Below are 16,803 nucleotides of genomic sequence, written 5' to 3'. Positions count from 1 at the left end.
GTTTGCAACATCCCTTCAAGATCTATAAAAAAGCCATGATCATCAGCGTTAGGTGCGTAAATATTAGCCAAAATCAACCTTTGCCCTTGAATTTCAGCTAAAACAATAATTACTCTTCCTAATTTATCTTTGCTCTGTTTGAGACATTTGAATTGTAGATGTTTATTTACCAATATAATGACTCCCTTGCTCTTACTTGAGCCAACACTAAAGAAAACATGTCCACCCCATATCTTCCCAAATTTTTCAGCTTCCTGCGGGGAGAGATGTGTTTCTTGAAGAAACACTATATCATATTTCTTACGTTTAAGAAAAGTAATAACCTTCCTTCTTTTTATGGGGTGCCCCAACCCATTCACATTCCATGTGGAGAGAGATAGTACACTTATATTAACATTTGACATTTTGATATAAAGAAAAAATAAATTGTGTGTCAAAAACAAAATTATATAGACCACATTCCCACAACCCCATGCACGACAGCACCAATCGGCGACAATCCCTCTAAACTCAAAAGGTCCATGAACGCCCTCGAGTCCCCACGACAACTTTGCCATTGGATTGCTCAATTCTGCCTCAAAAATTTTTGAGGCAAAATTACATAACAGAAAATACTTTGTAAAATAAACCCAGTCAATAGGAAGAATGAACACTAAGAACGTGTAGATTCATTCACAGAACTGTTTTAAAGGTGTGATCTTCCACAAGACAAATTCCAGCTGATATAAAACCGTTCATATTCCTCGGACAGACAAACGAATGTTCAGTGAGCCAGCTGTTATGAGTTCAGCGGATGACGTAATCATTCCAATGTCCCATAAAAAAAAAAAACAACTCAACAAAACAAACTACAGCCAGCAGGAGGAATAAGCAAGAAGAATGAACAGATTAATCCACAGCTGTTCCAAGGAGTGTTATTCAATAGAACAAGCTCCAGCCGCTAGGCGGAACCAATACAAAAAGAAACAACACCGGCATCCCGGTTCCCCGGATGGTCGAGTCAATTCACTCGGAGGCTGCATAAAAGTATATACCATGACTTACATAATCCGTCGGCTTCATAAAAAACATCCTTTGTGTGAGCAGCATGTAGATATTTTGCGGTCATCCGTAGTGTCCACTCTCAATCTGTCCAGGAACTTCAATGCAAAAGTTTCTTTAAGGAAAAGTGTTATTCACAAAACAAGCTTCAGCCGCTCGGCGGAGCCAACGCAAAAAATCCAAAATGTCGCCCAGCATCCTCAAGAGTTAGTACAGCGAGTCAGGCCCACTCACATGAGAAACATCCAATGGTTTACTCAGTCATTGATTCTATAAAAGACATTGCCAGATTTGGACATGTGAATACTTTGTGACCGACCTTCGTTTCTGTTCTCAGTTTGGCAGGAAACATCAGAGCAAACAAGATGTTTTTCTGATGTAAGAGTTTCTTACATTCCTTGAACCGATCGCGTTTCTCTCTTGTCAAACTCGCAAAGTCCGGGAACAAGAAAATATTATGGTTCTTCCAAGAAAGCTTCCCTTTGCTCCTCGCCTGGCGCAACACAAGATCTTTATCGGATGATCTCAGAAATCTGGCCAGAATCGATCTAGGCCTGTCTCCCTCAGCAGATCTGTGAGACAGGACTCAATTTCCAGCTTGTGGCCTGTTATGTCGAGCAGACTCAGGAAAAACTCGTCTAGGAATTTCACCATATCTCTGCCCTCCTCAAGCTCAGGAATTCCAACAATTCGAACGTTATTCCTGCGGCTTCTATTTTCAAGATCTTCAAGCTTTTCAAGGAGATGTTCCAGATCAACTTTGGTCGCGGGTGGATTAGTGGTTAATTCCCTCTCTGAAGATTCCAGAAAATCGATTCGTTTTTCAACATCAGTCACTCTTGTACCTAACTCGGAGAATTTTATTTCCATCGCCGTGATCGATCGACGTATTACAGCGAGATCCTCCAAGTCAGCAAGAATCTTCGTCAACATCACCGACATGTTGGACAACTGACACTGGATCTCCTCTCTCGCCGCACCATCCAAATCGAGTCCCCGGTCTGTAGGCCTGTCGGGGCTTTCATCCTGAACACGTAAGTGTCTTTTAATGTCTCCCGAGCCCGAGGATTTTGACTTCTTTGCCATGTTTTGCAACAAAGGGCAAATGTGTAACTGGGTGTAACAAATTTCACCAGATTATAATATGAAAATAATCGAAAATTCAGCAAAGTGCGCAGAGCTTGTCGCTCACACGTCTGCTCCTTGCATGGCGTCCAGGGTGTCTCCGATAACTGCCATTTTTAAGTTTCTTGGGACATGTCCTAAGGATAGTGAGGAGTTAATAATATTAAGAAGAGGTTCTGAGATTACAGGGAAGACTTCTTTTAAGAGCTTAGTTGGTATTGGATCTAACATACATGTTGTGGCTTTTGATGTTTCGATAAGTTTTGTTAGCTCTTCATGACCTATGACAGCGAAGGACTGAAGTTGCACATGAGGAAAATTATGAGACACTGTTTTCTGAGGTACTGTGACAGATGATTGCGTAATTCCAATTTTATTTCTGATTATTTCAATTTTATCAGTAAAGAAATTCATGAAGTCATTACTATTGTGCTGCAATGGAATATCTGGTTCAATTGAGGCTTTATTTCTAACCAATTTTGCCACAGTACTGAATAAACACCTAGGTTTGTTGCGGTTATTTTCTATGAGTTTGCTAAAATATTCTGACCTGGCAGCTTTTAGTGCCTGTCTGTACAGACACTATCCTTCCATGCACCGCATGTGTGTGTGTGTGTGTGTTTCATTTTTATGTCAGAAACGCAGCAAGCAGTTCAGTCGAGAGTTGCAACGTGTTGCATCAACTAAATTGACTGTCGATTTACTGAAAATGAATGCACATTTGAGGTGTTAATCCGGATACAAAGCGCAGCGACCGTTACACCACAGGTATGCTAGGGTTGTGCCAGTAGATGATGATCTCAGGAATCGACGATGATCAGAGTGATTGCCAAGTGATCACTGTCTGAGTGATGCCTTTGACGATGTCAAGACGATTTTTGGCTCTTTTTCCCATTAATGTATTAAATTATTATTATTATTATTATTATTATCAAATTAATATTACAAATAATTTGCCCCGCCATAGTTTCACATCAACATAACCGACACTTGCGTCACCGACGCACGCGCACACACACACTCCGGCCAACTGACCTGTGCCATTAAATAGGCTTTGTGTCAAACACTGTCAGGAAATATAGTCTTGATATAATTGCTAAAAAATGAAAGCAAATAATTTCTTCCTTTAGTGGAATGTGCAGCATAAATTACTGTAATCTGAGCCAAGTTAAAAATGGCAATTCTAATGCATGCTGAAGAACAACAGAAAGAAAATGATAATCGGGCTTCTAAAGTGACGCAAACTAAAATGACTGTGTTATTGACCGAATTAGAAAAGGAAAAAAGAAAATAACTGAGCTTGAGTAAAAATTGAATGAAGCGAATTATCAAAATGAGAAATGAAAAGTGAAAGGGAGAAAGACCACGCCAGTTTCTCATCTCATCAAATACTTATCAGACTCATTATCAGCCTTTCCAAAAAACGGATTATGAAAAGGTTTTAAAAACAGACCTCAAAACTACAGCCCACATCAAAATTGAATTGCAAGTATGTGATAGACATATATTCACAATTTATGACAAGAGTGCTTGTTATAAAAGAGAACTAGCATCATTCTTATACAGTTGTTGTTTGAGCCATGGCGAAGCGAGAATATTCACCGATCCCTCAGCCCGGGGGTTTCCGATGTAATTGGATATTGCGATATATATATATATATATATCGTGAAGGAGGGAACAAAACAAATGTATTAACACACATGATGTATTTTCCCGGACAATGAAATACCCGACCGGTAGAGAATGCACAGATGAAGTAGGTTCTTTGCCAAAGAGATGTTGCCCTTCACAACTGTTGTAAAGCCATCTTTCAAAAAGTTGAACAACACACATTTTAATTGCACTTAATTTTTTTCCAGTTTCATTTGAATTTTTAGTTCAAATAAATACAAAATAAAGTTCAAAGTTTGAAATCAAGGTGTCTTGCTTTATTGTGTAGGATTAACCCTAACCCTGCTTAAAGAAAATTACCCCAGAGTACCAACTAGCATCCAACCAGTGGTAATACCGGTGTTTGTCGGTTTGAATGTGAATTGGCAATCTCACAAGCTGACGATAGGTGGATCTGAGTATGGAGAAGATCGCCTAACCCTAAGGTGTGCATTAACTTTCAAAACTTAGACGATTTTAAGTTTTTCCGCTTTTGTTTGTTTTCTCAACACATTTTCAGGTTTTTATCTTGGGCTGATCACTTTCTGTATACCTGTAAACAAGTGATACTGTGATGCGGATGCGGGCATGATAGAGATATGCCACATAAAAAATTCAAACATCCATGAAGGCTGAACCGAGCGAGAGACGGACGCCGTTGGGGAATAGTGATGTCCGATTCTTGAACGAATCTTTCTTTTGAGCCGATTCCCATCAAGTAACCAGTCGAGCTGGTTCACAAACCCGAACTGAATCGATCTTTAGTTCCGGGTTGATGATGCAAGACGCACAGCCGAAGTAGCACGCTCCATGCGCAGCACCAAATGAGCCAATGAGCCGGTCCCACTGACTGTCGAAGTTAGCCGAGGATTACTGAGGACTTGCTATGTGTTGTGACGTTATGGCAGTAGCCGAATAAAACATTTATTAACCTACAGATCTTTGTTTCTGTATTATTTTTGAATTATTTGAAAATAATTGCAAGCGAAGGTCTCGAGACTTAGAATTAGAAGTAGGCATTTTACTCGATGATGTTACTAATACAACTTATTAATAACATATTCATTTTCCAGTTGTCATTATATTTTTTCATTAGATTTACTCATTAGACTCAAATAGGACATTTGAAGAAATCTGATTTTCATCAATTTATGTATCAACAGCTACATAGTAAAACGATGAGCCAGTGTGTGCCTGCCACGAGTCTGAGACTCAGTTCGAAGTGAACGAGTTGGAGTCTACACTACGAGTTACTCTTACGGCTCTTATGAGTTACTAGACTGGTTATTGAACCAAAGAACATGTTCGAAATGAACAAATCAAACCTACAGGCAGAGTTGAAAGTCAGCTTTTCGGTCATGTCCGACTCAAAAAGAACCAAATGAGCCGGTTCAACTAACTGTCGAAGAAATCTGAGGATTACCGAGGAGTCTGACGAGTGAGTTGCCGATACTATGTGCAATTGCGCATGCGAGCCTGAGACACGTATGTAAATCAGAGAAAAATGTACATAGCTGACATGTAAGACATGGAAAAAAAATAAACATTTATTTAATACATTTGTCATTTATAAACTCTGACATGTTCATTTTGACGTTTTAGTCCTTCCACATTTCAGCAATTCCACATTTTTCCTTTTATTTAAAAAACATTTTATGAATATTTAAAGTTAGCATTTTAACTTGATGATACTAAAAATAATAATTAGCAGGAGTCACGTGACGCCATGCAAGGATCAGATGTGTGAACAGCGTGCTCTGCGCACTTTGCTAGTTTTAAAACATTTAAGGACATAAACTGGTGAGATTCAATACACTCTGTTCCATAACTGTTCTAGGAGGACAATATGTCAAAGAATTAAAAATCCTCGGGCTCTGGAGACATTAAAAGACACTTACGTGCTCAAGCTGACATCCCAGAGCAGGCCGTGAGCCTGGGAGTCAATTTAGACAGAGAGATGTGGGAAATGCGGCGAGAGGTGCTGAACATGTCGGCAATGCTGACGAAGGTTGTTGTTGGCTTGGAGGATCTTTCTGCGATACGTCGATTGATCACTGCCATGGAGGCGAAATTCTTTGAGGTGGTTACAAGAGTGGGGGATGTCGAGAAATGGATTGATTATCTGGAGTCATCGGAGAGGGAATTATCTGCTAATCCGCTAGCAACCAAGGTGGATTTGGAGCATGTCTGGGAGAAGTTGGAGGACATGGAGAACCATAGCCGGCAGAATAATGTCCATATTGTCGGAATTCCTGAGGCCGAAGAGGGTCAGGATATGGTGAAATTCCTGGATGGGCTCCTTCCAAATCTGCTCGACATAACAGGCCATAAGCTGGAAATCGAACGAGCTCACAGGGTTCCTTTTCAGCAAGCCGCGGAGGGAGACAGGCCCCGATCAATTCTGGCTAAATTTCTGAGATCATCTGATAAAGATCTCATGTTACGCAAGGCAAGGAGTAAAGGAAGGCTTTCTTGGAAAAACCACAGCATTTTCTTTTTCCCAGACTTTGCGAATTCAACAAGAGAGAAACATGATCGATTCAAGGAATGCAAGAAACTTTTACATCAACAGAAGGTCGCTTTTGCACTGATATTCCTGGCCAAATTGAGAATAGATGCTAAAGATGGCCGTAAAGCATTCACATGCCCACAGCAAGTGATGTCCTTCATAAAGTCAATGGAGTAAGTCATCTTGTGATACGTTGCAGCCGAGTGGATGGCTCAGTGAACATTCAATTGACTGTTCGAGGAAACTGAGCACTTTTTTTTGTGGAGTTTATTTTTATAGAGCAACACACCTTCAGGACAGTTTTATGGATGAATCTACATGCTCTTTGTACTTATTCCTCCTATTGGCTGGAGTTTGTTTTGTGAAGTATTTCTTGCAAGACATTGGAGTGATTAAGTCATTTGTTGCACTCGTGTTGCAGCCGAGTGGACCAGCTCACTGAACATTCACTTGACTGTTTGAGGAAACTGAGCGTTTTTTTTTTTTTTTGCTGGTTCCGCCTAGCGGCTGGAGTTTATTTTGTGGAGTAGCATATTTTCAGGACAGTTTTATGGATGAATCTACATGCTCTTTGTGTTTATTCCGCCTATTGGCTGGAGTTTGTTTTATAGATTATCTTTTGCCGTGTAATTCTGTCTCACAAAATTTGTATAGAAACACTGGACTTGAGAAATCTGATGGTAAAGTTGTCGCGGGGGTTCTCGTAGGCGTGCATGGACTGTTTGAGTTTGGAGGGATGGATGCGCGGGGTTAATGCACATGTTTTTCTTTTTTCTGTTTGTTTGGTTCTGGGGGAGGTTCGGATTTTGATGGATGCACTAATGTCCACGTGAAATGTGAATGGGTTGGGGCACCCCATAAAAATAAGGAAGGTTATTTCTCTTCTTAAACATAAGAAATATGATATAATGTTTCTTCAAGAAACACATTTTTCCCCACAGGAAGGTGAAAAATTTGGGAAGATATGGGGTGGACATGTTTTCTTTAGTGCTGGCTCAAGGAAGAGCAGGGGAGTCATTACACTGATAAGTAAAAATCTACAATTCAAATGTCTCAAACAGATTAAAGATAAATTAGGAAGAGTCATTATTGTTTTAGCTGAAATTCAGGGGCAAAGTCTTATTCTGGCTAATATTTATGCACCTTATGTTGATGATCAGGGTTTTTTTATAGATCTTGAAGGGATGTTACAAGCCGCTGGCACCCCTCGTGATATAATATTGGGAGGAGACTTTAATCGTTTGATGGACTCAGTCCTTGACCACAGTGAAGCAAAAGTGTGCAAGCCCCCTAGAGCAACACTGACACTTCACAGGATGTGTAAAAATCTTGGTCTTACAGATATTTGGAAACTTTTGAACCTGTCTGGAGGGACTATACATTTTTTTCATCAGTCCATAAGATTTACTCTAGAATAGATTTTTTTTTATATCTAAGTCCCTCATTTAATCAGTTGCTGATTGCTCAATCGGAAACATTTTAGTCTCAGATTACGCCCTGGTGTGTTTAGAGGTGTTGCCACATATGGGGAAAAGGAAATAATATAGTTGGCGCTTTAATGTATCCCTTTTGCAAAATCCTGAATTCCAACAAATGCTAAAGGCTGAAATCAATGTCTATTTGGAGACCAGTTGGTCCTCAGTATCCTCTATGGGCGTGGCTTGGGAGGCACTTAAGGTGGTTCTTAGGGGCTGGATCATACAGTATGCCTCATTCACCAAAAAATCCAAAGCACAAGAACTCATGGAACTGGAAGGGAATATTAAAAGAGCCAAGGTAGAGCCGAAGTGCCGAATGTTGTCGAATGGCCTCAGGGAATTGACCTGATTGAAATACAGATATAATACTATTTTGTCATGGAAGGTGGAGTTTTGGATATTCAGGGCAAGACAGTCATACTTTGAGTTGGGGGACAAGGCAGGCAAACTTCTGGCTAGATATATAAAACAGAGAGAGTCTTTTTTAACATTCCCTCAGTGAAATCTGCTGGTGGTGAAATATTTACCTCAGCCATTGATATTAATAATGCTTTTAAAGAATTCTTGATCTCTATAGTTTCATGTCTTCATCTACTGATGAGGATATTAGAAACTTTGTGGAACCATTAGAACTTCCTAAACTGACGACTGAGCAAAGAAAATCTCTTGAGTCTGAGATAACCTTGGAGGAGCTTGGCGATGTAATTAAAGCCTTCCCTGCAGGCAAGGCTCCGGGGCCAGACAGCTTTGCCACAGAGTTTTTTAGATCTTATGTTACAGAACTGGATCCACTTTTGCTAGAAGTTTATACGGAATCATTAAAGAATGGAAAGCTTCCACCAACCATGACGCAAGCCCAGATCAGTCTGATTCTTAAAAAGGACAAAGATCCAAGCAAGTGTAAGAGTTACCATCCAATTTCCCTGATCCAGATTGTTGCATTTGAAAGGAAGTCACAAGAGCTGGATCTAGGTGCGGCGAAACAGTATTTAATCAAATACAAAGTACAGAATAACGGGATAAACACAGGAACAAAGGAAACATCCATGAAGGGTACTGGTCATACACAGGAGGTCAAAACACATAACAACTGACAAAGACTAAGCAAACAACCGGCCATTAAATACACAATGGTAATGAGTAAATGAAATACAGGTGAAAACAATCAAGGACAGCTGGTGGTGATGAGGGCAGGGAATTATGGGAAGTGTAGTCCAGGGGAAACAGATGACAGGGGCAAAACACAAGGTAAACAATAGAGAATCATGACATAGCACCCCCTCTAATGGGAGGCTCCTGATGCCCAAGGTAGGCTGGTAAGGGAAGCAGGGCCAAGATGAAGCTGGAGACCAAAGAGACCAGAGCAGATCAGGTGGACAGCCATGAGACCAAGGAGACCAGAGCAGATCAGGCGGACGGCCAAGAGACCAAGGGGACCAGGGCAGATCAGGCGGACAGCCTTGAGACCAGGGAGACCAGAGCAGATCAGGTGGACGGCCAGAAGACCCAGGAGACCAGAGTAAATCAGGTGGACAGCCAGAAGAATGGAGCAGATCAGGCGGACAGCCAGAAGACTCAGAAGACCAGAGCAGATCAAGTGGATGGCCAGAAGACCCAGGAGACCAGAGTATATCAGGCGGATGGCCAGGAGACTCAGAAGAACAGAGTAGATCAGGCGGATGGCCATGAGACCAAGGATACCAGAGCAGATCAGGTGGATGGCCAGGAGACATTTACATTTACATTTATACATTTGGCAGACACTTTTATCCAAAGCGACTTACAAAAGAGGAAAACATAAGTGAATCATCTTAAGGATACAATGGTATGAAAAGTGCTGTATTACAAAGTTTCACTAGCATCATAATAGTATTCAAAACAGAATAAATTGCAACAGGAAAATTATTATAATATTTTTTTAATGACTGGTTAAGTGCTCATGGATTTTTAGTCGTTTTTTGAAGACAGAGAGTGAGTCAGCTTCACGGATTGAGTTGGGAAGTTCGTTCCACCAACATGGTATGATGAAGCTGAAAGTCCGGGAAAGTGTTTTGGTGCCTTTTTGTGTTGGTACAACAAGGCGACGTTCCTTAGCCGACCGCAGGCTTCTAGTGGGCACGTAGCTCTACATAAATGATTTTAGGTATGCTGGAGCAGACCCAGTGACTGTTCTGTATGCCAGCATCAGAGCCTTGAATTTGATACGTGCATCAACCGGCAGCCAGTGGAGAGAGACAAGGAGTGGTGTAACATGTGTTCTCTTTGGTTCATTAAAGACCAGACGTGCTGCTGCATTCTGGATCATTTGCAGGGGTCTAATTGCACATGCAGGGAGGCCTGCAATGAGAGCATTACAGTAGTCCAGTCTAGTTATGACAAGTGACTGGACAAGCAGTTGTATGGCATGTTCAGAGACAAAGGGTCTTATCTTCCTGATATTACATGATCTTGCGGTCTTTGAGATGTGGTCTGTGAAATTGAGTCTGTTGTCGATGGTTACCCCTAGATTTCTGACTGATTTGGAAGGCGTTACTGTAGTTGCACCCAGCTGCACTGTGATGTTGTGTTCAACAGCAGGGTTGGCTGGAAAGACAAGGAGTTCAGTCTTGGCTGGTTGAGTTGCAGGTGGTGCTCCTTCATCCAGGCCGAGATGTCTGCCAGGCAGGCAGAAATTCGAGCAGTCACTGTGGTGTTGTTGGGCTGGAAAGACAAGTAGAGTTGCGTGTCATCAGCGTAGCAGTGGTAAGAGAAACCATGTGCCTGAATGATGGGTCCCAGTGATGTTGTGTATATAAAGAAAAGTGGCCCAAGCACTGATCCCTGAGGTACCCCAGTAAGTAGCTGATGTGGCTTGGATACCTCACCTCTCCAGGCTACCTTGAAGGACCTACCTGAGAGATAGGAATTAAACCAGTCAAGCACAGTTCCTGTGATGCCCAGCGAGGAGAGGGTAGAGAGTAAGATCTGATGGTTGGCTGCAGAAAGGTCCAGCAGAATCAGGACGGATGATCTGGATTCAGCTTTCGCCCATCTCAGCGACAGCAGGGCAGTCTTGGTGGAGTGTCCACTTTTGAAGCCTGACTGACTGTCATCCAGCAGCTTGTTCTGTGAGAGATAGGCAGAGATTTGATTGAAAACTGCCCTTTCAAGTGTTTTTGCCATGAATGGGATGAGATAGACTGGTCTGTAGTGTTCTATTTGTGTGGGATTAAGTGTGGGTTTCTTCAGCAGCGGGGTTACTCAAGCCTGCTTAAATGTAGTGGTGCAAGTAGAGATGTGTTAATTATGTGTGTGAGTGCAGGTAGGATGGACAGAGAAATGGCCTGGAGAAGGTGAGAAGGAATGGGGTCAAGGTAACAGGTGGTGGGGTGGTTGGAGAGGAGGAGTTGAGAGACCTCAGTATCAGTCAGAGGAGAGAACATAGAGACAGAAGAGTTGCATACAGGAGACAGGTGTTTGACAGGGTGTGGTGCTGAGAATGTATTGCTGATGGTTGTAACCTTATCAGTAAAAAATGTGGCGAAGACATCTGCTGTCAGTGATGTGTCTGGTGGTGGAGGGGGAGGGCAGAGAAGTGTGTTGAAGGTTCTAAACAAGCTGCGAGTGTCTGTGGTGCTGTTGATCTTGTTCTGGTAATAGGAGGTTTTTGCAGATTTAACGTTATCTGAAAAAGTTGCAAGCAGAGACTGATATTTACCCAGATCTGCTGGATCTTTAGATTTCCACCATCTCCACTCAGCTGCCCTGAGGTCAGTCCGATGTTCACAAAGGACGTCAGACAGCCAGGGGCTGGGTGGTGTAGCACGTGCTGGCCTAGAGGAGATAGGACAGATGTTGTCTAGACAAGTTGTTAAAGTAGAGCTTAGTGTGTCTGTGGCAGTGTTTACATCAAGCGTGGTAAATACATTTAGTGTGGGAAGAGAGGTAGAGACAGCAGTGGAAAGGCATGAGGGTGAAAGAGAACGGAGGTTACGGCAAATGGAAACCAAAGGAGGAGACTGTTTTAATGTAGATGGGAGGGTCATGTTGAATTGAACAAAGTAGTGATGAGAGACCTGTAAAGGAGTAACAAGAATATTTGAGTTGGTACAGTTACGTGTAAAAATGAGGTCCAGTTGGTTGCCCAGTCTGTGAGTTGCTTTGGTGTTTAGTTTTTCCAAGTCAAATGAGGCCAGGAGAGTATTCAGTTCAGTGGCCTAGGGCTTGTCTTGGTGTATTTTGAAATCACCAAGAACCACAAGTGGCCTACCATCCTCCGGCAAGGAGGACAGCAGGACATCCAACTCCTCAAGAAAGTTTGTCAGCTGACCTGGAGGGAGATAGATGACAACAACATGTATTTTTGTGGGTTGTATTGTAGTAATAGCATGGAATTCAAAACTAGTATTGTTACATAGTGAAGAGTGTGGTGAAAAAGTCCAGTTGTTATGAATGAGCAAACCTGTTCCCCCACCCCTACCAATGTGTCGAGGGGTGTGAGAGAAGGAGAAGTTGTTGGAGAGAGCAGCAGGTGTTGCTGTATACTCTGGACGTATCCATGTTTCTGTCAGTGCCAGGATGCTGAGGGTGGACTGCGTGGCAAAGGCTGGAATGAAGTCAGCTTTGTTCATAGCTTACTGGCAGTTCCAGAGTCCCACTGAGAAAGAGAGCGGAGCAGGTACTGAAGTGAAAAGTGGCCGTAGGTTGTGTGGGTTGCATTTGGTCTTGCATCGATATCGTGTAAATGGTCTGTAACAGATAACAGGGATGTGCTTGAAGGCATGTGTTATTCGTGAAGTAGACATATTAGTATATAGAAGGAAAATAAGACAAGAGATAAAATTAAAAGATACTTAAGTGCTATGGTGAGTGGCGCCTTGTCGGTGTCCTTGCTCGGTGGAGTCGCACAGGTAGACTCGCTGGTCTTTATCCAAGTAGGTCTTCACACAAGGAGGGCTTTACATGAGGGCTACCACTTCCGCATTCAGGTCAAATATATACACGATGATAATGAGCTGTTCAATGAAAAAAAGCAGGACACGCCTTAATGCTACTTAGAACAACAAAGCTAGTCACGTGGTCAACCAAAACTAAGGGTCATGTGAGGTGACAAGCGTGACTTCCGTACACCGCAAATAAATTATGCTGCACTTTAGCAATAAATAATACTCTAACACAAGTGAAGCACTGTTTATAGACACTAAAAACCACGATAGTTTTACACACACTGGACAACCAACGCTAAATCTAGCAATGAATAACCTGGGACAAGTCAAAACAATATAGCACACACACACACACACACACCAACCCACGTTTAAGTGACGCGAGTTCAAGACAGTAAACAAACAGCACAAGTCTAGCAATGAATGCCACTCTACAACAAAGTAAAACAATGAAATAAACACACACGCAACTGCAGACTCCTGTAGATAGATCGCTTCTCCTAGAAGACCACCTCAGGGTAGGGACTGGATCAGGGGGTCTGGTTTATGGCCACAGGGCTGAAACAGGGTCAGGAGGCCTGGGTGGTGACCCCAGACTAGAGACTGGAGCCGTGGGAGGATTGAGGGGGGCGAAGCCGTGGAAGGCGGAGCCGTAAGAGGTTTGAGGGGCGAAGCCATGGTAGGCAGAGCTGTGGAAGGCTCGAGGGGTGAAGCCATGGAAGGCAGAGCCATTGCAGGTGGAGCCGTGGGAGGCTCGAGGGGCGGAGGCATGGAAGGCGGAGCTGTAGGAGGCTCGAGGGTGGAAGCCATGGCAGGCGAAGCCGTGGAAGGCTCGAGGGGTAAGGCCATGGAAGGCGAAGCCATAGGAGTCTCGAGGGACAGAGCCGTAGAAGGCAGAGCCATGGCAGGCTCGAGGGGCGAAGCCGTAGAAGGCAGAGCCATGGGAGGCTCGAGACTAAGAGTACTGGATGACTAGGAAACGACCTCCATGGTTGTGAACATTGGCAGAGTCTAGGGGATGACCTCTGTGGTCGTGAATGCTGGCAGAGACTCGGGGACGACCTCTGTGGTCATGGGCATGGACAGAGACTCGGGAACGACCTCCGTGGTCGTGGGAATGGGCAGAGACTCGGGAATGACCTCCGTGGTCGTGGGCAGAGACTCGGGAATGACCTCTGTGGTCGTGGGTGTAGACAGAGACTTGGGTACGACCTCTGTGGTCGTGTACATGGGCAGAGACTTGGAGATGACCTCTGTGGTTGTGAACATGGACAGAGACTTGGAAACGACCTCTGTGGTCGTGAACATGGACAGAGACTTGGAAACGACCTCTGTGGTCGTGTACATGGGCAGAGACTTGGAAACGGAAGCCTTTCTCCTCATCCTCCTCCAGGAGGCCGAAGTTGGCAATGCAGGCTCTGGGATGGATGAGGCTGGCAACGCAGACTCTGGGACGGATGAGGCCAGCAACGCTGGCTCTGGGACAGACGAGGCCAGCAACGCTGGCTCTGGGACTGACAAAGCTTCCAGCTTGTTGGCCATGGCAGGCGTGGGCATTGACTCGTTGGCCGTGGCAGGCATGGGTGTTGACTCGTTGGCCGTGACAGGCGTTGGCTCGTTGGCTGTGGCAGGCGTGGCCGTTGGCTCATTGGCTGTGGCAGGTGTGGGCGTCGGCTCGTTGGTCGTGGCAGGCAAGGGCACTGACAATTTGTGGGGAAGAGTCTTCATGGCCCTACGCACCGATATCAGTGGCAGATAATTCAACTTGGAGACAAGGGCCGTGAAGGTCTTCGAGACCAGGGCCGCGGAATGCTTGGAGCAATGAGTCGTGGAAGGCTGGACTGTGACATGGCGTGGAGCCAACTCAGACGTGGATGTGACATGGCGTGGAGCAGACTCAGATGTGGCTGTGACATGGCTTGGAGCAGACTCAGATGTGGCTGTGACATGGCATGGTGCAGACTCAGATTTTACTGTGACGTGGTGTGGAGCAGACTCAGATGTGGCTGTGACATGGTGTGGTGCAGACTCAGACATGGATGTGACATGGCATGGTGCAGACTCAGATTTTACTGTGACATGGCGTAGAGCTGACTGTGGTGTGGCTGTGACGGCACAGAGCAGACAGAGGCGTGGCTGTGACATGATTCGGAGCAGACGGAGGCGTGGCTGTGACATGGCGTGGAGCGGACTCAGGTGTGGCAGACTTGGAAGCTGGAACCGGGACTGAGAGAGAAGGATCCTCTGCAGTGAGTGTCTCTAAGATTAGCCTCACATATTCCTCCCATGTGTAATCTCCAGTCTCCGGCAATTCCCTCCACTGGCGTGTTATGAGTCCGATACTGTATATGGATTTTAAGGTGGCATCGTCAAATCCAGTGTGGACACAACGGTGGAGAAGAAGTGGGAAAACTCCCTTATAGATAAGTCCGCCTGGCTTAGTTGCACGAAGCCGCTAGATCCATTTTGCGGGTCAGTTGTTCTGTTGCATTTGGAAGGAAGTCACAAGAGCTGGATCTAGGTGCAGCAAAACAGTATTTAATAAAATAAAGTACAGAATAATGGGGTAAACACAGGAACACAAGAAATATCCACGATGGGAAAACACAGAAACAAAGGAAACATCCACAATGGGTACTGGTCATACACAGGAGGTCAAAACACATAACAACTGACAAAGACTAAGCAAACAACAGGGCATTAAATACACAATGGTTAATGAGTAAATGAAAGACAGGTGAAAACAATCAAGGACAGCTGGCAGTGATGAGGGCAGGGAATTATGGGAAGTGTAGTCCAGGGGAAACAGATGACGGGCAAAACACAAGGTAAACAACAGAGAATCATGACACAGATAGACGTTAAAATACTGTCAAAATTTTGGCTAACTGATTAAGTAAAGTTATGACATCTCTTATACATATAAATCAGGTGGGGTTTATTCGGGGCCATAACTCTTCTGATAACATTAAGCATTTCATTAATGTCATGTGGGCAGTGGCGAACGATCAGACTCCGGTCGCTGCCATCTCACTTGACGCCGAAAATGCGTTTGATATGGTAGAATGGGATTATCTTTTTAAGATTTTGGAAATGTACAGGTTCGGGAATACTTTTATTGAGTGGATTAAGTTACTTTATAGACACCTGGTAGCGGCGGTACAAACAAATGGATTAATTTCAGATTATTTTTCTCTGGATAGGGGCAGCCGGCAAGGTTGCCCTCTTTCCCCATTATTGTTCTGTCTTGCCCTGGAACCATTAGCAGTCGCAACAAGAAAGGAGGATGATTTTCCAGGCATGATGGCGGGAGGTGTGGCGCATAAGCTTTTGCTTTACGCAGATGATATTTTATTATTTGTCTCTGACCCCACTAGATCCTTGCCTCCACAGAATTATTAATTCCTTTCTCAGGATAGTTCTCAGGATAGAGTTAATTGGTCTAAATCCGATTTAATTTTGACCCTTTAATAAAAAGGTTTTCGAGCGATGTGGGCAGGTGGGCTTCATTTCATTTATCTATGATTGGGAAGTTTAATGTTATTAAAATGAATTGTATTCCAAAATTCAACTACCTGTTACAGTCTCTCCCTATAGATGTCCCCCTCTCTTATTTCAAGCAATTTGATAGCATAGCGAAGTCCTTCATTTGGAATGGTATACATCCCAGATTACATTTCAGAAAGTTACATAGGCCGATTGACAAAGGTGGGCTAGGCCTACCCAAGATTTTGTTTTATTATTATGCATTCAGTCTCAGACATTTGGCTCATTGGTCGCTCCCACCTGAGAGAGCCCGTCCCTGGTTTTGTATTGAACAGGAAGTTCTTGCTCCTATTTCTCCATTACGAAGCCTTTCTATCAAACTAACAGGAGAAGTTAAATTACACCCCGTTATCTTGCATTTGCACTCGGTATGGACAAAAGTGTCCAGAGTGTTTAATTCGGACATTTATTTAAATGTAGCCTCGAGCATATGGCTGAACCCAAAATTATGTATTAATAAATCCCCTTTCTGTTGGACAGAATGGATTGTAAGGGAGGTTAATACGCTCAGTGACCTATGTGAGAGTG

The 16,803-nt window shown here is 43.7% G+C and overlaps 1 protein-coding gene across 1 annotated transcript; it reads right to left on the bottom strand.

The window, feature by feature from the left end:
- Positions 1-9,858: 9,858 nt before the first annotated feature.
- LOC127428790 (uncharacterized) lies at positions 9,859-14,907 on the bottom strand. The gene is made up of 5 exons (XM_051677385.1): positions 14,825-14,907; positions 11,901-11,932; positions 11,502-11,617; positions 10,696-10,909; positions 9,859-10,504 (listed from the first exon to the last, which is right to left on the bottom strand). The coding sequence occupies exons 1-5, from the start codon at positions 14,905-14,907 to the stop codon at positions 9,930-9,932; spliced, it is 1,020 nt and encodes a 339-aa protein (XP_051533345.1). The 3' UTR covers positions 9,859-9,929.
- Between the last annotated feature and the right edge of the window lie 1,896 nt (positions 14,908-16,803).

The sequence above is a fragment of the Myxocyprinus asiaticus genome, chromosome 38 (genome assembly GCF_019703515.2).
Source record: "Myxocyprinus asiaticus isolate MX2 ecotype Aquarium Trade chromosome 38, UBuf_Myxa_2, whole genome shotgun sequence".
Taxonomy (NCBI): Eukaryota; Metazoa; Chordata; class Actinopteri; order Cypriniformes; family Catostomidae; genus Myxocyprinus; species Myxocyprinus asiaticus.
The sequence above is the reverse complement of the archived record's forward strand: the minus strand, read 5'-3'. Positions and strand labels throughout refer to the sequence as shown.